Source organism: Sciurus vulgaris (genome assembly GCF_902686455.1).
Source record: "Sciurus vulgaris genome assembly, chromosome: 1".
Classification (NCBI taxonomy): domain Eukaryota; kingdom Metazoa; phylum Chordata; class Mammalia; order Rodentia; family Sciuridae; genus Sciurus; species Sciurus vulgaris.
The window spans coordinates 13,317,307-13,338,856 of NC_136461.1; the positions used below are offsets into that span (position 1 = coordinate 13,317,307).

Genomic DNA, 21,550 nt, shown 5'->3' on the forward strand with positions numbered 1-21,550 from the left:
ACCAAGACCTGCTGCCATCAAAGAACCTGAAAGGCTGGGTCTCGTACCTCCACAAGGCACCTGTGCTTCTGCAGCAGGACGTGGCTTCCTAGAAGTTGGACACAAGCTCATTTCCTCCACAACGGAATCCTGACGCCAGAATGCTTTTACATCCCACCTAAAGCTTCATCCTCACCCTTTATGGCCTGAAAGGCAAGAAACCCTGTTGGCTAGAACGTGACACAGAAACAAGGCTTGCTGCCAGGACACAAGGCCACCATGTCCACCGGCACCCCCTTTCTCTGGGGTCCCAGCAGGCTGGCACCCCCTCCTGGAGCCAGAAGGTCACTTGGCCACTTAGCACCTTGACTCCTGTCACTAAAATACACAATTTATATGCATCTTCTCATACGGTAATGAGGCCCTTTAAGGGCAGAAGGTGAAGAGGCAGGGGCATATTTCACTCTATCCAAAACAAGAGGAGACAGAATTCATTTATATTTGCTTGTTAACGCCTGAAGAGATGAGGAAAGAAAAAACAATCCATGCCCACACAAAACTTAACCATGGAGATTTATAGCCAAGTTATTCACAATATCCTAAAAATGGAATCAACACAAATATTCATCAACTGGTGAATGAACAGATGTCCATCAACTGGTAAGAGATAGACCATGAAATACCATACAGGACTTTTTACACAATAAAAAGGAACAAAGCATTAATACCTGGAGAATATGGGGGGGGTGATGGGGAAAGACTGGTCAATAGGTTCTAAGTTAGAGTCAGGTAAAGAAGTAAGTTCTGGTATTAGTAGGGTGACTATTGATAATATACTACAAATTTTGAAAAAGCTAGAAAGAATTCTGAATGTTTTCAACAAAAAGAAATGATGCATGTTTGAGGAGGCAGATGTGCTCCCTGACATGACCATTACAGGAGGCACACTGGACGGAACCATCACAGGGCACTCCCGTAATTACAATGGTTATGTATCAATTAAAAAGCAAACACAGTTAAAAAAAATATTAACACTTGAATCTGAAAGAACTCAGGCAAAATGGAAGAGTCAGGCACAGTGGTGCATGCCTACGATCCCAGTCACCCGGAGGCAGGAGGACGACAAGTTCGACGACAGCCTAGGCAACTTAGTGAGACTGTCTCAAACAGGCTGAGGATGCAGCTTAGTGGCAGTGTCCTAGTTCAACCCCTGCACGAAAGAAAAAAGAAAGAGGGAGGGAGGGACGGAGGGAGGCAGACAAAGGACCACACGCTATGTGGTTCTGCTAGATGAAGCATAAAACAGCAATACAGTGACAGAGCAGAACAGGGCTGTCAAGGACCGGGTCGGGGGTGCAGCAAGTGCAGGGGCCCAAGGCTTGTCGTCTTCTCTAGCAGCACCTGAGGTCAAACCCAGGGCCCCAAGGATGCTAAAGGAGGCCAACACACTACTCCTGAGCCACACACAGCTCTTTTTATTTTGAGACAGGTTCTCATGAAGTAGCCCAGACTGGCCAACTTGCCACCCTCCTGCCTCAGCCTCCCAAGTAGCTGGGTTCACAGGTGTGTGCCACTGCAGGGGGCAACGGGGAATGTTTAAGGGCAAGGGAATTATTCTATAACTTGATTATGGTGGCAGCTATGTGTTATTAATGAATTCATCAAATTGGACACTTAAAAACTAGTAGATTTTATTACATAATACCTTAATAAGCAAAATAACAAGGGAAAATTTATAGGGTCATTATTATACTAAATGACAAGCAAAATGTTTAAAAATAAACATAAAAATGACCCTAGAGTCAGGAGCAGTGGCACACACCTACGATCCCAGAGGCTCAGGAGGCTGTGGCAGGAGGATCGTGAGTTCAAAGCCAGCCTTCGCAAAAGCAAGGTGCTAAGTAACTTAGTGAGACCCTGTCTCTAAATAAAATACAAAATAGTGCTGGGGATGTGACTCAGTGGTTGGGTGCCCCTGAGTTCAATCCCCAGTATCCCCCTACCAAAAAAATGACCCTAGACATATTGATAGTGGTCCTCTAGGGATTTGGGGTGGCCGAGGTAGACAATATGAAGGGAGGAACAAGGTCAGGAGATTTTTCTTAATACAATGTTTAAGTCTTCTATGGTCTGAACATTGCTATCTCCCTAAAATCCACATTAAATCTGAACCCCCCCATATAAATTTAGAGGCGGGGTCTTGGGAGATAAAGAGCCACATGGGCTCCTCCCACATGAGCAGGATTAACAACCTTGTAAGAGGGAACACCCCAACTCCTTTGTACCCTTCCATTCTCTGAGGACAAAGCGCCAGCTATGAGGCAGCGGCCCCGAATCGGCTGACACCTTGATTCTGGACTTCCAGCCTCAACTGAGAGCAATACATTTCTGCTATATAAAAATTATTCAATCTAAGGTGTTCTGTTATAAGAGCCCAAAGGCACAAAGACAACGTATATATTTTTGGAATCTGCTCTGGTCAGAAGCCAATACTTCCTGACCTGGGCTTTGGGTACCATGTTGGGGGGGGAGAGCTATCATTTATTCTGTACTTTATTACATCCTGAGTGCTACTACTCATTATTCTCTCATTAATAATGATAAAACCAACAGGTGTGGAGATACATGCTGGGTTACCATGATGGGCATTTTACCTGCTCACCTAACTGAGCATGAGGAACCCATGCCAGAGAGCCAAAACCAAGTCTACACAGCTAAAAGTGGAGAGGCCAGAATTTTAACCCAGGCTCTCCGGCTCCAGAAGCCATGGTTGACACCTTTGTCCAAGGACAGTCTAGTTGCTGGGACAGAGGCAACAGCAACCATATCATCCAGGCTTGGGGGCCAGGTGGGTCCACATCAGGCTCGGCAGATCTGAGCTCCTGACCACCAGCAGCCCTTTCAGGAGGGTCTTCCCTCCCCCATGGTAGGAGGAGGAGCCAGAGGGGGGCAGAGATTCAGGGTCTGCCTGGCCCCACTCCCTCTCTACATCGGACCAAGCTGCTGGCCAATAAGTGGTGAGGGCCGAAACCCAAATAAAAACATGAAGCACGTGTGCAGACAAACTGCTCCTGAGCTGCAGTCTGGGGGGAGAGGGACAGTCCTGGGGACTAAATTCAGGGGTGCTTTCCACCACTGAGCTGCACCCCCCGCCCTTTGTATTTTGAGACAGATTCTCACTAAGTCACTGAGGGCTTGCTAAGTTGCTGAGGCTGGCCTTGAACTTGTACTCCTGCCCCAGCCTCCCAAGTCGCTGAGATCACAGGTGTGCGCCACCCCATCCAGCCTGATCTGCAGTAGTCTTAAATCTCTTACTTTTTGAGCAATGAATTACGCATCCAGGTCAGAATTTTGAAGGCCCTCACAACCCAGATGCTGTCAGAGCAACACAGGAACCACAAAGGGGCCACTGAATAGCATCCTGTAATTCTCGAGCCTGGAAGGACCCTGGGGCTCACATGTGGGACAGTTCAGGATCACATGAGACACCAACTCCAGACCCCTGTACAGTGCACTCTGTACCCCTGCAGCATATCCAGGGTAGGTTGTGCAGAGACAGCTGGGGTTTCAGAGAGGTTTCAGAGGGGACATGGATAAACGAAGCTCATCATTCCCTATTTTTAATATGTACACAAAAACTATAACTGGCACATTAAACATGTGATTCTGCAGATGTTTCTGCTTAGGAAGAGGCTACAGTCGATTGTGGTGTTAGGATCAAGCCAATTTAAAGGAAAACATTAAATAAAGGGAGCACACCAATCCAGCAAACACTGTGCTGGGAAGTGGCCAAGGCGGAAAGAAAGGCCTGCGACTTTCTGGGTTTGCTCCAGCAGTAGGCTAAAGCAAGGAATTAAAAAAGGAAAAAGAAAAGGGAGGAGAGGGGAGCAAGAGGGGCGGAGCCTCGCCCCAATGGCAAGGACACTGGGCAGCCTATCATGGATGCGCCTGCCCCTCCTCTGCCAAAGCTTATGCAGCCTAAGTCAACAGTCTTGGCACCCCAAGTGCTAAGGTCCAAAATTCTGCAGATCATACTTCAGTGGTCTGGGGAGCCGTGTCCTGGGTCCCAGGTGCCCCCTGCCCCACCTCAAGGCTGCCGTCAAGATGGTTCCCTCTGACTGCAAAGTCTGAGCCAGTTGTAGAGTCTGACCCATTCCCTGGCCTCGGTGACTCAGATGTCACAAGCAGACTATCTTGCTGCATGCTTCCTTTAAAAGCCCTTACGGAGAGGCCAGAAGTTCCCCTCGAAGCCTCTCGGTTCACAAGCCCAGATTACCAGGACTGTTCTGTGACACCCACGAGCCCTCCTCATGTGTGCCTGCATCAGATCATGGCAGCTGGAGCTTGAGAAGCAGCAGGGCAGGACCTCCCGGAGAATGAGCCCTCATACAAGACCACCAGGGACACCTCGGTCCTCGTGGCCACATGGGGCCGGACCACACCTGCAGGGAGGAGTGCTGGGCTGCTGGAAGACAGGAGGAAAGTGACTCCCCAGACATCGTTTGAGCAAGAGTCACTCATTTCCTTAGAAAGCTCCCCTCAGCCTCTCCCCGCAAAACACCAGTCAACGCGCGGAGGAGCCATATTTAAATCTTAGGCCTATGGCCCCTTCACTGTAAGTCCTCCACCTGTGAAGGTACCTGACAGGCTTCCGGGCACTTGTTATGTGCAGATTCTGCATTTCCAAATTCGCCTACTTGATACAACTTATTTTTAACTCCAAAACCAATAGTCATCCCTCAGTATCCAAGGGGGATCAGTTCCAGAACCACCCACCTCTCCACTCCATCCCACCCGCCCCTCATAGATACTAACTCTGCAGATGCCTGTCCTTTATATAATACGGTTGGTATTTGCACATAGCCTATACACTACCTCCTGTGTCCTGCAAGTCAGCTCTAGATTACCTATGATACCTAATATAATGTCTATGATATGCAAATGGTTATAGCACCTAGGAAATAATGCTCAAAAAAGTTTGCATGTGTTCAGTACGGACGCAATACTTCCCCAAACCTTCTTTAAATTTTCAAGTGGTCAGTGGATCTTTATTTTTTATTTATTTACATGCAGTGCTGAGGATCGAACCCTGGGTCTCACACAGGCCAGACAAGCGCTCCACCAGACCGCAACCCCGGCCCTCTTTAAAAACTTCTGATCTGCAGCTGGCTGGGTCCATAGTACCCAGACATGGAAGGTGCACTGTTTTCCTGATACTCGATGGCCATCCACCGACGTGCACAGAGCACCAGAACCTGAGCCGCCCACACCCACACTCCCGGCTAGGATGAGGAGGTGCTGCTAAACTCTCCCCACGGCTCTTTCACTGTGAACGGGCGCCCTTGCCATGGTCTATATTAGTGTGCACTTTTCCAGTTTTTGTTGATTTTGTTATTTAAAAAGCCCCCAAAGCCTAGTTCTAAAAAGCTGCCTACTATCCCCAAGCACAAAAAGGCTGTGATATGACTCATTTCGAAAACACTTGCTTTGGGCTGGGATCGTGGCTCAGTGGTAGAGCACTTGTGTAGCACGAGTCAGGCACTGGGTTCGATCCTCAGCACCACATAAAATGAATAAATAAACTAAAGGTATTACGTCCATCTACAACTAAAAATATTTTTCTTCAGCTCCAACAACTAAAAATATTTTTAAAGAAAAAAAAATGAATGTTTAAGGTGATGGGCATGCTAATCACCCTGATTTGATAATTATACGATGTATACATTCATCAAAACATTGAACCCATAAATTTGTACAATTATCATGCGTCAAGTAAAAATAAAATTTAAAAAAACCAAGGGAAATACTTGCTTCGCTCAGGTGTCAGTTATAGCGTGTTGTCCATGAGTTCCATATTAATTCGTCAACAACATATATTAAATAAGGCAGCCTCAAACAGAAGCACAAATAAAACAGGCCACACTGCCGGGAGCAGAGGCCCCTGCCTGCAATCCCAGGAGTTGAGGCGCGAGGATTACAAGCTTGAGGCCAGCCTCAGCAACTTAGTGGGATCCTGTCCCAAAATCAAAAATTAAAAAGGGCTGAAGATGTAGCTCAGTGGCACAGTACCCCTGAGTTTGATCCCTAGTAACCCCCAACATCATGCATAAAAAAACGCAGAAAACAAACCAGGCGATGCACTAATCAGATGATACAGACACTGTGACCAGGACTGGGGGTGTGGCTTGGTGGCAGGGTACCTGGGTTACATCTCCAGGGAGCGCGGGCAATCGGGGGCAGTTGTGACACAGAGATGGACAGGGCAAAACCATGAAGCTCGCCTTAGCACAGGCCATCCTACAGGCAGGGAGCCCTCTCAACTTGACCAGAACAGGGAGCCAGATACAGAAGCGAAGCGAGCGAGGGGAGGGAGAGGCCAGCTCAGAGGGCCCTGAGGACAGGAGAGGCAGAGGCTGGGGGTCCCTGCGAGGGCAAAGTGACCAGGAGGAGTGAGTGGAGAGAAGAACGCTGATGCCCTTTAGTCCCCATCCCACTCCGAGGGCTCAGCTCAAGGAAGGAGCTCAAAAGAAGGGGACAGGGACACAGCTCTGATAGGCCGCCGCCACAGCCCCACCTGTTCAATCCTCACGACACCGAGGCCGGCCTTCCTAACAGGCACGTCTCGCAGAATACAGGCCGCCTGCTTATTCTGCTCTGCCCAACACCGTCGCCGATGCTTCTCGCACTGCTGCTGGGCTTCAATTCTCAGCTCGCTGGCTGCCCATACCCTGTGCAGCATGCCTTCAGCCACTGCGGACGTCCATGTTGTCCAGAGTGTTTTCCCTGCAGCCCCTGCCGCCCTGGTGCACCACTACAAATGAGGCGCTACCGGGTCACAGGACCTGGCAGGCCTGTCCTAGATTTTCTTTTATCTCAGCCACTGTCATCCTGGACCGGTCAAACCAAGAGCCACGAAGCTCTCTCACAACACCATGTTGGAAAATGTGGTCTTTCCATGTGTCACTGGGGAGGCACGTTCCAAGATGAGCTTTCAACTGTCCTGAGCTTCTGTGGCAAAATAGATGACCAGAGAATGCAGAATACAGTTTCTACAGGGTTAGACCCTAACCCCCAGCTGCTCTAGGGGTTACAGTGGGTTCTTGGACAAGCCCTGTGTCCTGGGAGAGCAGCATAATTCCATCCCATGGCAGAGATTGGGGAAGGCTTTAAAGTCAGAGCAGCTGGGTTCAAATTCTGACTGCCACTTACTAGCAATTTACATAAAATGTACAAATTTAGAGAATTTCTAATTTCCTAAATTCATAAGATAAAATCCTAAATTCACAGGATCCCACACTGAGGAGAATTCAGTGCGTGTAAAAGGCTACAGTGCACAGAGCAGGGCACTGGGCAGGTGAGCTGAGGCCCGGTGGGCGCTCAGTATTCAGCAGCATCGTTCCAATGCACAGACCATCATCTGAGGCTTGGAAATCATTTCCCCTATTCTTCTTTCCTTAGAGATGCTGGAGCAAAATCCAAGCCCCATAAGCACTCTGAGCTCCCTGTACCAAGATGCAGGACTTGACTATGTGGCCCTTCTTGGGAGCCACAGTGACCAGGGCTTATCTGTCCTCCTTTATCCTTTACATGACTTAAAATCAACACATGTCCACGACATGAAAGCAAAACCCGAGGCAGGGAAGCCTGTCTGTGACAGCGGACAAATGCAACACAGGCCAGAAGCCAAGAGCACCTGTGAAAACCTGCCACCTTCCGAAGGGGGAGAAAACGCACCTGAAAGTAAGCACTGTCCCTGCGTGGGGGAGGGGCTGACAAAGACCCCCCATAAGCACTACGCCTTGGTCCCCTCAAAGGCTCTGGGTACCAAATGCAACTGGCACACCAAGGTTGGCCACTTGCTCTTGGAGAATTAAAAAATTAAAGCCATTTTCCAAAAAGAGTGGCTTGTTTTATCACCTAGGACAAAAGTCCCATTTCAAACAGCTTGTTCCTGAAGCGGCAGCCACATGCTCCACAATGCTAGTGAGGGCTTGTGGTTCACCTCTCGGACACACAGCATCAGTGTTAGGGCAAACTCCCTCCAGCACAGAGCAAAGGAGCGTTCACATGTGAAGCCCTTTTGGCGCTAATACCAAGCTCAGAGTCTATGTCACTGATAATAACATAGTGCTATTATCAATGTTAATAATGATAGCTAATAATACCACAAATCTGGTTTTATAGACCTTTTTTTTTTTTTTTTTTTTTTTTAAGAACCTTTTTTTTGACAGTGCTGGGGATTGAGCCCAGGGCCTTGTGCTTGACAGGCAAGAACTCTACCAAACGAGCTATATCCCCAGCCCACAAATCTGGTTTTACATGTATTAATTTGTTCAGTCCTCATAAAACTCATCAGAAATAGATTCTTTTGTGTGTGGTGCTGGGGTGAACCCAGGACCCCACTCAGGCAAGCGCTCCACCACCGAGATACAGCCCCAGACAGCGACTGCTACTTTTATTCTTACCATTTCATGACCAAGGAGACCAGGAAAGAATGAAAGAAAGTCAAGTCAAGTCTGCATGGTTCAGAACTCATCCCAGGCTCTCCGGTTCCAGCTCTTCCCTCCACTGCCCTCGACTCAGGAATCAAGACTGCCTGGGATCACTCAGGGACTCCAGAGCGGTTGGCCACGTGACTTCAGGCCAAGTGCTCAGCACCCCACCCCGTCAGCCGCTCTCAGGCCCACTGTTCTCCGCACAGCTCCGACCCGCTCAGGCCCACTGACACTGTCCTTTGAACCGGGAGTGGCCTCATCTCTGGGGCAGACCCTGCCCAGCTCCTCTGTCCTACCAAGTCTGACACTATGACTAGTCTGACCTCATGAAAAGCCACGTTTGGCGGACCACTCAGTCCCAAAAGGACATATGGATGTTGCAATGGTTCACACTAAAATCACTTGCCCGAGTATTTGATCTATTGTAGGTCAAACCACACGATATACACATTTTTGACCTACAAAAATGGCAATTCCACACGGTTCAACCTAATACGGGAAGTGGGGCTCATGGCTTGTGCCAAGGACACTGGCCACTGCTACATCACTCACAACTCTGAGCGAGGAATTCATCATTTAACTTCCCTCCCAATGATAAGAAACCTACCAGGCAGAACAAGGAACACCTCCAACTGCCTGAGGTCAGTAAGTATTAAAACAGCCAAGTGTCTCTCCCGTCAGAGGCCCTGCTGCATCTTACTAGCTGCCTAGGACGGAGATGGGGAACCCTGCAAGGCTTTGCCAACCTACAGTCCTCAAACGAGGGGTTATCACAACAACTACACAACCTGCTGGCACTCATATCACAGGCAAAAGCTAGGGATGCTGACACTCCTGTGCAAAGACCTGTCCTGCTGCACTGCCAAGTACGCCCCTGCTGGTGGGAGGCCAAGACCCAGCCAATGCTTTCACACAGCAGGTGTCTTTTGAAACACTGCAGCTCACCAAGTTCCAACTGAACCACCTGAATCAAAACAAGCTTCCAAACCAAATCCAGACTTCTTCAGCCACTGTGGTTGAACTTCCAGGGAAACCTCTTGGTCACAGTTTCCTGATCTATAAATAAGCAGCTCTGTGACACTGGGACAGCAGAATTCAATCAGCATGAGCTTCTGAGGACAGCCTACAAGGTAAGTGCCACTACCTAGCTGGCACCCTTTGCAAGTTGGTACACCTTTCTGAGCTCTGGTTTTCTCTTCTGCAAATGGAGGAAACAGACCACCCAGGGCTGGGGCTGAGAGAACAGGAGATGACTGTAGGCACCCCTGGCAGAGGAAGCAGACACTGCTGTGACCAACAGAGACTCCAAAGGTGAACGTGAGTCACCCGTGGAAGGAAGGCTGCTGTTTTAAGGCAATCACCAGTGCCAGTACACTCCTCGAGACAAATTCAGAGGTCTCAAGTCACAAGGCAACCAGAAGTCTGCACCCACTGCGCCTTGGAGAGATTTCAGCTGCAGTGCTGTCTTCAGGGCGCACAAGGTGGGAGCCATGACAGCTCATGTCTGAAATCCTCTAAAGGGCAACCTGGCCCAAGCCTGACCAAGGTCACCAAGCAATAAGAGAAGCAAAGGACTGACAAAAACAAACTGGAGATGGGTCAGGCAGAAATCACAAAGGGGTCCTTCAGCGGCCATACTGCCCTAAGATTCTACTTTTCACCAGAGGGTGTGGCAAACAAAAGTTCCTCCTCCCAGTTTCTGAGCACAAAACTGCAACGCAGGAAGCTGCACAACAGGAGCAAGGCGGACCTGACCTCTCTACCTGCCACTTACAACTACAGCTGAGAAGGGAAAGGGGTGTTCGGGACCACCAGGAAGTGCCACTGGCTCCGTTCTAACTGGAAGCTGCTTGCCGTGCATTTGCCCCTGAACAAAGGGCAGAAGCAGAAGCATCTTTTCAAATCTTTACAGTAGACGCATGCCACATAACGACAACTCCTCAAGGACAACTATATACACCATGATGGTCCCACAAGACTACGCGCCTGGCAACATCCCAGCCATCTTAGTTCCAGCAAATACCCTGTTATGATGTTCCCAAACTGATGAAACTGAGGACTCTTCCCAGTATGTGTCCTGTCCTTCAGTGATACATGGGCTCTGCTTTTAAAGATACTTCAATTCAAAATTTAATGTCTGGATTCTCTTGTTCATAAGACCAGTACTATGAAATCAGATAAAAGTTTCAGAGCAGATCCTAACTCAGAAGGGTTCTGGGAGCTCAGCACAAGAGGAAGCTTCACAGAGCAGCTCAAGCAGAAGTTCAGAGCCAGTGGTAACAACAGACTATAACCTACACTGTGGTAAGGATTTTGAGTCCAGATGGGCTGGGGTTGTAGTGGCAGAGCACTTGCCTTAGCCCAGGTGAGGCACTGGGCTCGATCCTTAGCACCACATAAAAATAAACAAAATAAAGGCATGCTGTCCATCTACAACTATAAATAAATAAATAAGAATTTTGAGTCCAGAAAACACTGGACTGGGTCCTTCACCAGTCCGGCTCAACCAGACTAACCCCGAGACTGCCAGCCTTGGGCCAGGGGCTCCACCTCCAGAGGGCACCAAGGGCCAGCACCTGCCTCCCAGGCTGCAGGGACATTAAATCAAACACAAGCCAGGGCTCCCCATGTTAGTAAGGACCCTCTGCTCACATTCACACTGTGCCAGGTTTGTCTACACTTCTCACCCGTGAACTCACTCAATCCTCAGGACAACTCCTTTTGGCAGGTGAATGGTAACCACTGGGGACGCTGCCCTGGAAGGAACAGGACTAGGGAAATAGAAACTGATCACTAGAAAGCTGCAGATGAAGGCCCCTTTCCACAGGTTTTGAAGATGTCAGAAACAGGCAGTGTGGCAGCAAGAGGAAGCCGGCACGTGTCCCCTGGTGCAGCTCTGCCCCGCTGGCTCTGCACTTGTCCCTGGATCTTTCAGAATTTAGACAGGCTTCCTTCCCTGCCTCCTCTACTGAACTTGAAGACTCAGACCAATTGGAGGTGTACCTGACTGCTCGGCAGGTGCATGAAATAACCTGACAGAAAAGTCACCAGCGGCCGCTCAGCCCGCAGTCGGGACTTGTGTAAGAGGGCGGGCATGAGAACTGGTCTCACCACGCTGCGTGGAATATTAACAAGCAGTCAGCAGAAACAGCTCCTGCCCTTCCTACAGCTGCCCACGGTCTCCCTCAGCAGACTGGGGGGCTCAGGCACTTCTGTGTGCCCAGAGACTAGCGCTCTCGGGGACGTGGTGAAACGGGCAGATACGGGCCAGCTGGCGTCTGGCTGATCACTGGGCTAGCCAGGCTGGAATCCCCATTCAGTTGTTAATAGGATATCAAGCCTTTGCAGGCGTCACTATCTAGGATTTAAACTGACCAGAAATAGCTGTGTGTGAGTGATAAAGTGTCCAATCAGAATGTCTACACAGGGGAGCGCTGGGGGCAGAAGCACGCACCTCAGACCAGAGGTAGCAAATCTCTACCTGGGTCTGCCTCAGATCTTTATCTCTTCCCACCCCTTCCGGTCCATGCCCACAGCCAGAGCGACCAGGGCCCACGTAACCTCACAGGCTGATGCCCAAGAAAGCCTGCTCCCTCCTGTCTCTTTCACCTCCCTAGTCCTTCCTGCACACCACAGCAAGGACTCTTCCTAAAATACCACGACTCTGCCAGCCTCCTCAAATTTCTACCTGCCCTGTCAAAAATGTCACTGGCTCCACACTGTCCCAGATCAAATGCAAACTCCTTAGCTTAGCAACTCAGGCATCCCACTGCCCTGAGTCTACCCTGTGAGCCTCAGACTCACAAGGCTGACCATGCTGCTGACCTTGGCTTTTGTGGAGTGGACTCTCACTGTGCCCCCACCCCCAAATCCTCCGCCCAGGCTTCAGGCCCGGCCCTCAAACTGGCTGGGGACTGGCCGGTGGCAGGGCTTCCTGGAGGAGGTGGAACGCTAGCCTCACCTGCACGCACATGGCCCTTCAGAAGCCTCTTCCAGTACTACTTCCTTCCGGCTGCACTTCACTTTCACGCTCATCGTGCAATCCCCTTCCTGAATTAGAGGCTAGGGACTATACCTTCTACACATGTCCCTTACACTGGAGTATGCAGGGTAGTAACTGTTGCTCACAACGTGTGCCAGGCTGGATTAAGAGCATTAAAGTTTTCAATTTCTTTTTCCCAGTATTCCTCACACTGTGTGATATCCTCACACTGCAGATCAAGGAACTGAGGTTAGGGAGATGGCATCTCCAGCGGCAGACCGGACTCAGTTCAGATGTGCCCTCCTCCAAAGCCCACGTTCTGTATGGTAGGCAGCAAGAGGAGAGGCTGCCCCTCAGCTCCACGGCTCGCTCACCCAGGGTTTCTGAAGCTCCGAGTGACAGGTAGCTAGCGCAAAGTGCAGCAGACAGGCCCCTCCTCACACACAGCTCATCCGCTCTGCCCCAGTCTTGCTCCTCTTTTTCCAAGACTGGAAGAGGGCAAGGACCCTTCGCTCAAAGGAGGCTCCATCAGCAGACACAGCATCCGGACTGAGAAGAGCACATGCTGCCAGCTCACGGGGAGACTTATCAGACTCAATTAAGGAAGGTCTCCGTTCAAGGCCCAGCCCAAAGTCAAGCACACTTCAAAGCAGCCTTCAGCTGGCAGTAAGGCGTGCAGGCAAGGGGTCAGGATCCGGAGTCAAAAAACCCAATTCCTCCACTGGCTACAGGGGGACTAACCACATGCTCTTTCGCGCCTTATCTGCCACTGTGATGATTACATTACCCTCTATACAATTACATTTTGTAACATTTGACGTGCTATCTCATTTAACCTTCTCCAAGTCTAACTTCTTATACTATGCTGCCTCCCACCTAAGGCTGAATCTTCCCCACTGGCTGCTGCAAGGATGAGTCCGTGGGCTAAAGCACCCAGCACAGTGACGTGATCAACCCCCAACCACGGCAGCTGGGAGGGTGCACAGGCTGGTCTGTCAAGCTCACCACTGCATCCACAGTACGTAAGCAGCAGCAGCCAAGGTGGTCTCTACCTCCTCACACGGAAACATTAGCCTGAGAAGCCTGGGTCTGGAAATGCACTGCTTTAGCTGGTCCCAACAGGTGCTCCTGCAGTGCCATCCTTCAGGGTTCCAAACCCCACCCTCACTGGAAGGATCTGCTGCAAGGGAATGGGACAAGGTCCTGCACAGCAAACAAGCAGCCCCAGATCTGAATCCCAGGCCTGCCACTCACACTGGTCCCTCAACCTCTGGAGCTTCAGGTTCCTTGTTAAGTAAAACAGGGACTGAGCTGTACCTGAATCACAGCAGATCCTCAGTCAATGGCAGAGAGCAGACTGCACAGCTGGTGGGAGCACATGTAAGGTACGCAGACAGACACTGCGAGCGTGTGCAATTCACTTCCATCACAATGGGAGACCCAGGAGCAGGCACACAAAATGCCTGGGAGTGCAGCCTGGCACGAGCCCCAACTTTATCTTATTTCCTGTGGTAGCGCATGCTTATGTGCTTGCGTTACACTACGAGGGGCTTTCCCCCTTCACATAAGAGTGGTAGTGATCAACCCCCACCATGGAAGCTGTGAGTGCACAGCCTTGTCCGTCTGCGTGGCTGGCACATAAGCAGCACAGAATAGCCACTTCGCACACATATCCTGAAGTAACGTCACCCAGGGCTTCAGAAACCTCCTGGCGCACCTCTGCATTTGCCGACAGTAAGATCTCCCAGTCTGATGCGCAGGATTTGGAAAGGTCAGGTACCTGCCCTGCTACGATATCCCGGGGCCATCAGTCATCTGTCCTCTTCCCTCCCCGACAGAATGTAAAAGTATAGGACTTCTCTATAAATAGGAGGACCTGCTTCAAAGGCATGGCTTATCATCTCCTTATTCTCCAACTATTGCTCCTTGGCTACTTTCAGAGGCATTTCACCAAAAAGTGTCCAGCTTAAACAGGACTTTCTGGATACCACTATGTACCTTATCCACACCAGAAGACCACCAGGATACATTAGTGTCAACTCTAATGTTTAACCTCCTAACAATACTAGGGGTTTCTCCTTTCAGTTCCTATTAGGCAAAACCACCTCTGGGTTGGCATGACAATTCCTGAGTGGTCCCCCCAGCCCTACCCTCAAGCACAGAATTATAGCTCGCAGAATAATTCCTAAATTAGAAGCTAGAGTTATGTTAGGAAAAGTGCTTTGAAACTATAAAGCACTTAGGGACAGTGGTAAGATTATTACCTATTAAGGTTATGCAAATAAATTTCATTTGCCTATAAATTCCACTTGCCTATGCATTCTTTAGGAAAGTGAGGCTGATGCCAACAAAAAATAATGGAATTCACCCCCAAAACAGATTCTCAAACTCATATTTCCCTCAATGGAAAACTGAGATGTATTTTCTAACATCAAACCTACTGAAAAGCTGGGCCTTGGTGGCTCATGCTTATAATCCCAGCTACTTGGGAGGTTGAGGAAGAAGGATTGCAAGTTCAAGGCCAGCCTGAACAACTTAGCCAGACCCTGTTTCAAAACTGGAAAAAAAAAAAAGAAAAGAAAAGAAAAGAAAAAGAAAAAAAAGTTAAGGACTGGATGTAGCTCAGTGGCAGAGCTCTTGCCTAACATGCACACGGCCCCAGTGAAGGGGGTAAAAAAGAAAAAGTTGGTCTTAATTCATTTGCCTCTGATGTCACTTCTATCCTGTCCCAACTACCTATACTGATTTACCAGATTATTCAACGAGGGAATAAATTTAAAAATAAGCAGTCAGAAACTACTTAAGAGCCTACAGGACACCAAGTTATTCAGAGAGGTGAATATGAAGCCCAAGTGACTAAGTTCACAAATACAGACATATTTCAAGTCAGTTCTTTTCTTTTGTGATGGGGCTTTGCATCTTGCTATGCTGCCCAGGCTGGCCTTGAACTAGTGCTCCTCCTGCCTCCCAAGTAGCTGGGATTAGCTGGGATTACAGACACATGCCAATGCACCCAGCTTTCCAAACCATCTATTTCACTGCCAGATGCTGCACTAGGCCCCAGGGACACAGCCTTGGAAAACACAAGACAAAAATCCTTGCCGCCAAAGAGCTCAGGTTCTGGCCCACACTAAATTGCCTGGTGACCACATGACTTCTTTATTAAATAAAATTTCTATGTAAAGAATCTAGCACACAGTCCCAAGACCATAAATGCTGCTCCTCCCTTGCCACATCTGAGCATCCCATTATTATGTTTCTAAAGAATGTCATTATATCTTTGGACACATAAGCAGCTTGGTACAATGGGGAAAAAAACAGCTGAGAAGTGGCCAGATGTTATTTCACTGATCAACAGTGGCTCTTCCACTGACTGAGCAATCCTGAATGACTCCTGCTGAGCCTCAGCTTCTTCACCTGTAAAATGGGGACAGCATATACCCAGAGGACTCGGTGTGGATTAAATAAGCTCATACAGGTGAAGCAGTCTATGGCACAAGGTAGGCCCTCTCCTCCACCCCTTCTAGTCTTTTCAGATTGTCAGGTGAGAGCCAAGGCCAGAACTCTTGTCATGTGCTTCTCCTGGGTCATTATTGGCACTTTCCACTGCCCCTCCCTATCTGATATACTGCCCTGAGCATGCCATCTGGCCACTCCACCCATCCTCCTTTGCTTTTGCCCTGAGAGCACAATTTAGAAAACTTCAATTAGTTTTTAAAGTCCTCACTCAAAACTACCCTGGAGAAATCCTCCTTGGTCAAGTTGGGAGCAGGACTCACTCACCATAAGCCAGGTTTCAGCCTGTAGCAAGGGACGAGCCACCCCTTTCTAATCGATATACAGGAAAGCATCAAGAAAAAACTTAGCTGGTCTGAATTAGCCATCCTAGTTCTGCAGCAACATCATTTGATTAAACCAGGAACTGAGATCCTCAAAACCATTTGGGACCCAAACAAAGTTCACATGCAAATATCTGCCTGCACTGGACAGGAGGCACCTCATGTAGCAGGTGGATGGCCTGTTCTGACAGTCTGTTCTTCAAAGTCTTCCTTGGCTGAGGCAGAAGTCCTCCGGCCCTCCAACCTGGGTCTGCCCTACAGATGGTTCCAAAGTCTGTGAGGCGGCAGGCTTACCTGTGGGGGCCCACGAGAAGCCTCGTGGGCCTAGAACGCACACAGCGCCTGCCTTCATTACCAAAACAAACATCAGGAGCGAAGCTAGCTCTCTGCTTCAAGTTTTGCTCACCTGATCCGAAGCACCTCCATAATCAGCAGTTCCAACCCTTACAAGCTGACAGTTCAGGGGGAAAGGAAGGCTGCGCCTGCTCGGGTGCATTGTGTCCAGGCCGTATGTTGAGCTCTGAGCCAGGTGGCTCCCCCAGGGCTGCGGCCTCACAAGGGGGATTGTGCGTTCACCCCTATCAGTGGGCTCCCCCACCCTCACCCCTCTGCTCCCGCTCGGGCTGGGGCGCGCTCTCGCACTGGCGGCGCCGAGGCGGCGGCCGCGGGAAGGGCCCAGCGCTGCCTTCCGGGCACACAGATGCCCATCCTTCCCTTCCTGGCTCGCTCGCCAGAAGGGGCAACCCTGGCGCCTGAGAAGGGACGGCACCTGGTTCACCCCACTCTCCCCGGCTTCCAAGAGGCTGCTGAGAGGGCGCGCGGGAGGTAAAGGGGAGGGGACACCTGGGTCGGGGGCAGGTCCCCGATGGGAGGGTAAGCCGGGGACGGAGGGGAACTGACGCAGGCTACGGCGAGTGGGGAGACGTCCGGGAAACCTGATCGTGGGGGTCCTATGGGGCCCCAGCAGAGGAGGGGAGGGCCACACTTAGGACCATGCAGGAGAGGAGAAACCATGCAGGGAGGAGAAACAAATCTAGGGTCGGGTCACTTGAAGAAGGGCTGTCGCGGGGACAGGCTGAGGCCACGGAGAAGGGAAGGGAGCGTGAGGGGAGGGGGCCTGGCCTGGGCCATGGCAGGGACCGGCGACGGACTGGCGCGGGCCGCGGGGGAAAGTAGAAGGAGCCCGCCTGGGCCACCGGGGGTGCCTGGCCGGGCCCACGGGGGAAGGAGGGTCTAGCCTGGGCTCTGGGGAGACTAGCCTGGATCTGGAGGGGGAGAGGGGGCTCCAGACGCAGCCACGCGCGGGGGCGGCAAAGCCAGCGGCCACCCCGGCGGCCCGAGCCCGCTCCCGGGCCGGAGGGATGGAGAGCACCGGGGTCCGCGGCCCCGCCCCTCCCCCACCCGGGAGCCCGCCCGCCCCGAGCCGGGGTTCGGCGGGGCCGGGGGCGCGAGCTCGCGGGCGGCCCGAGGGGCCTTTACCATGGCGGCGGCGGCGGCGGCGGTCCCGGTCCCGGCGTCTGTGGCTCTCCCCCCCGCAGCAGGGCCCGGCGCTTCCACTTCCCCGGGTGCCCAGGAGTGAACATCCGGGTCAGCGCCCCCTCCCCCCGCGCCGGGCCGCCGCCACCTTCCTTCCCCGCCCCGGCCCGGGCCCGGGCCCGCCCCCCACGCCGCCAGCGCCCGGCCAATGAGCGCGCGGGGCCGCGGCGATCGCCAAGTATGGAGCGCGGCGCGGGGGGCGGAGCGCCGGCCCGGCGCGCGGGGCGGGGCCTGCGGGCGGGGCGGGGCCGCGCGGGCGGGGCGCGGGGCGCGGGGCAGGGGGCGTGGGGGTCTCTGTCTGCAGCGGCGCTCGGCCCTCAGCTCTGTGGTTGCAGAGCGCGGGGCGGCGCAGGGACCGTGTTCGCCCGCCCCAAGACCCCCCAGGCGAGGATGCGGAAGGCACTAGGCTGGGAGGGGACAGTCCCTCTGCGCCCCACCCGATGCACGCGCTCACGCCGTCAGTGGATCCGGAACTGGTGCGGACCGCGGACCAGCCCAGCCCAGCCCGGAGAGAGCGTGCAGCGAGGGAACCTGATATGGAATCCCCGCGCCGCGGCCTGCCACCAGCGGGGCCTGGTGGGACCTGGAGCTCGGCACTGCACCTGAACCTGGTCTCCAGAATGAAAGAGCTTTGGGCCGCACCTTTTATTGAGCACCTACTACATGCCAGGCCTTGTTTTAGGCACTAAAAGATGATAGAGGTGAACAAGACATAAAGATTCCTGCCCTGCCTGCGACAGGGTAGTTAAAATGACACAGGTAAAGAGGTTAGAAAAGTGGGCTCAATAAATACTAGCGGGGCTGGGGATATAGCTCAGGATATGAGCTTGTGCTTGCCTCATAAGCACAAGGCCCTGGGTTCAATCCCCAGCACCGAACCGCAAAAAAAAAAAAAAAAAAAAAAAAAAAAAAAAAAAAAAATATATATATATATATATATATATATATATATATATACTAGCTCATATGCGACCTTTTACATTTGCTACAGAGATTCTGCCCTATGACACTGCCTTACTCCACACAGTGACTCAATTTTTTTCTTCTTCTTTTTCCTCTCTTCATTCAGCAAATATTTGTTGAGCTTGGCTTAGAATGCAGGAGACCTGGAAAGCAAGCCTGCTATGTACTCTCCCAGGCTTTCTCGCCCTCTTTGGGATCAAATTAGGTCACCTGTGAGGGGACGGTAACTTCACAAATGAGCTCACAGTCAAGTAAAGCTTGCACAATGTGTAAAGCCACTGGCACATAGGAGTGGTATAGACAAGATTATAAGAGTTCAGGGAAGAGAGTGGCTCTTGGTAAGTTGTTGTCAGTATTTATCAAGCACCTAGGTGCCAGGCACCGTGCTGGGCTCAGGGGATGCAGTCATGAAGAAAACAGGCCGTGCTGATGTGGAGCTTTCATTGGGGGTTGCCATGGGATTAAGCTCAGAGCCTCCTGCAGTCTAGGCTTGCTCTTCCACTGACCTACACTCCCAGCCTCTGGCATGGAGTTTGAATGTCAACTGGGATACAGTGTCCGGGATAGTTAAAGGTGTGGAGAAAAAACAGTGAGAGAGCAGGTAGGCTGGCAGTGCGCCTGTGTTTGGGGTGATGACCAAGGAGGGTCTGACTTAGGAAGTGACACTTGATCAGGGAAGGGAAGGGCCATAGGACTAGCAGAGGCACACAGACCCTGCAAGGAGGCCAGTGGACAGCCTAAGTCTAGGGTCAGGAACTCAAGTGCAGAGTGGTGAGCAGCTCTGATCTAGGCTCCAGGAGGATGTGCAGCTGCTGTGTTCTGAATGGACTGTAGGGGGACTAGCGCCGTAGCAAGCTGTCTCAGTGGTCTAGGCATGCAATGGAACAGCACCGGTGCATGCATTGCTGCCTCTATAATAGACACTGTTAAGGATTCTACAGATAACAATTCATTGACTCCTCCTACAGAGGTCCCCTGAAAGGTAAGGAACTTGCCACAGAGGCCATGCAGCAGAGAGATGAAGGTGACCTAAACCAGGGTAGTAGCATCCGAGAAGCCGCCACCTCCAAGGTACTCTGGATGTTTGCTAACGTACTGGTGGTGAGTGAGAAGTAGGAGTGCCGGAGGACACTAAGGTTTTATTTTTTTAACATAATTTCTAGTTTTATTATAGTAAAGATAAAACTGACCATTTAAGAATCTGCAGGATCCTTTAACTGTCTTTCTTTTATTTTTTCATTAACTTTTTTTGACAGTGATAAATGTTTCAGTTTTTCATACATGTATATAGGGTAATAATGTATATAGGGTAATAATGTCAGTCTCACATCCACCGTCCTTCCCATCCCCACTCACCCCCCCCAACTCCCCTCACTCCCCTCTGTACAATCCAAAGATCCTTTATTTTTCCCTATCCATCCCCCACTATGGATCAGCATCCGCTTATCAGAGAAAACATTTGGCCTTTGGTTATTTGGAATTGGCTTATTTCACTTAGCATGATCTTCAGTTCCATCCATTTACTTGCAAATGCCATCATTTCATTCTTCTTTAAGGCTGAGTAATATTCCATTGTTATATCTACCACATTTTCTTTATCCATTCATCTATTGAAGGGCATCTAGGTTGGTTCCATAGCTTAGCTATTGTGAATTGAGCGCATTCACAATGATGAATTGATGTGGCCGCGTCACTGTAGTATGCTGAGGATGCTGAGTTTTTAAGCTAAATCAACACTAGGCTGATGTGCCTTTTATTGAATTGAGACTGTAGGAGGAACAAGGTTTGGTGGGAAGTGGGAATATGAGTCCAGCTGGAGCAAGTTATTTTTTGAGATGCCTGTTGTAGGCTTCAGCGGAGATGTCAAATAAGTGACTGGATGTGGAAATCTGTAGTTGAGGACACTATCAACTAGAGCCAGAGATACAAGAACCAGCTAGTAAATGACATCTAAAGATATTTAAAAGCATGAGATATCTGTATGAGTTCATAAGGGGAAGAATGTAGACAGAAGAGACCAAAAGATAGAGACAGAAAAAAATGTCCCTGGGGGCTGGGGAGATAGGTCAGTCGGTAGAGTGCTTGCCTTGCAAGCACAAGGACCTGGGTTCGATCCCCAGCACCCCCAGAAAAACAAATGTCCCTGGGGCAGGGTGGAGAGAACCTTCTCTCCCAGAAGGAAAAATAAGCACGAGGGAAAGTTATTCCTATTTTACAGATGAGGAAACTGAGGCTCGGAGGGACTACATAACTCGTCCCAGATCATACAGCTCATGGGTTCAGTGTAGGCAGTCGGGGACCAGAGTCCACACTCATAACCCCAGGTCTGATCATGTTGCTTCCCTGTTCAAAAATCTGAAAGTTAGTCCACCTTGTAAGAAGAGGGCTCAGCACCCAACACAGAATTCAGGGACAGGAACGCACCTCTGCCTGCTGGGCCCCATTCCTACTACTTTTGTTGCCTCTGCTCCCCTTTCCACTCCTAACTGGCATCCTCAGCTTGCAGGAGTCCTGTGCCCTTAATCTACATGGGGCTCATCCTGGTGGCCTTTACGCCTCCTTTATTCTCTGCATCGGCTTCTCTTACCTGACAACTTCTTGTGTGTCGTGGTTCAGATTCCCAAGACCAAATCCAATTGGCACGGCTCCTCGTATGGATGACAGCCCATTGACAGGCAGGGTCATCCCACAGATGGGCTGCCTGCATGTCGGATCCACCGAGACCCCTCAGCTATTGCCATGAGCGCAGGGAGGGA

General features: G+C 50.8%; 1 protein-coding gene across 2 annotated transcripts in view; it reads right to left on the reverse strand.

Moving 5' to 3' along the window:
- Window positions 1–18,048, reverse strand: part of CAPZB (capping actin protein of muscle Z-line subunit beta) — a 116,913-nt gene extending 98,865 nt beyond the window's left edge. For both annotated transcript variants that reach the window (XM_079147259.1, XM_079147258.1), the window contains exon 1: window positions 17,775–18,048. In XM_079147259.1, the coding sequence (XP_079003385.1) occupies window positions 17,775–17,777 (3 nt within the window). In that variant the 5' untranslated portion in view covers window positions 17,778–18,048. The remainder of the gene's footprint in view (window positions 1–17,774) is intronic.
- Between the last annotated feature and the right edge of the window lie 3,502 nt (window positions 18,049–21,550).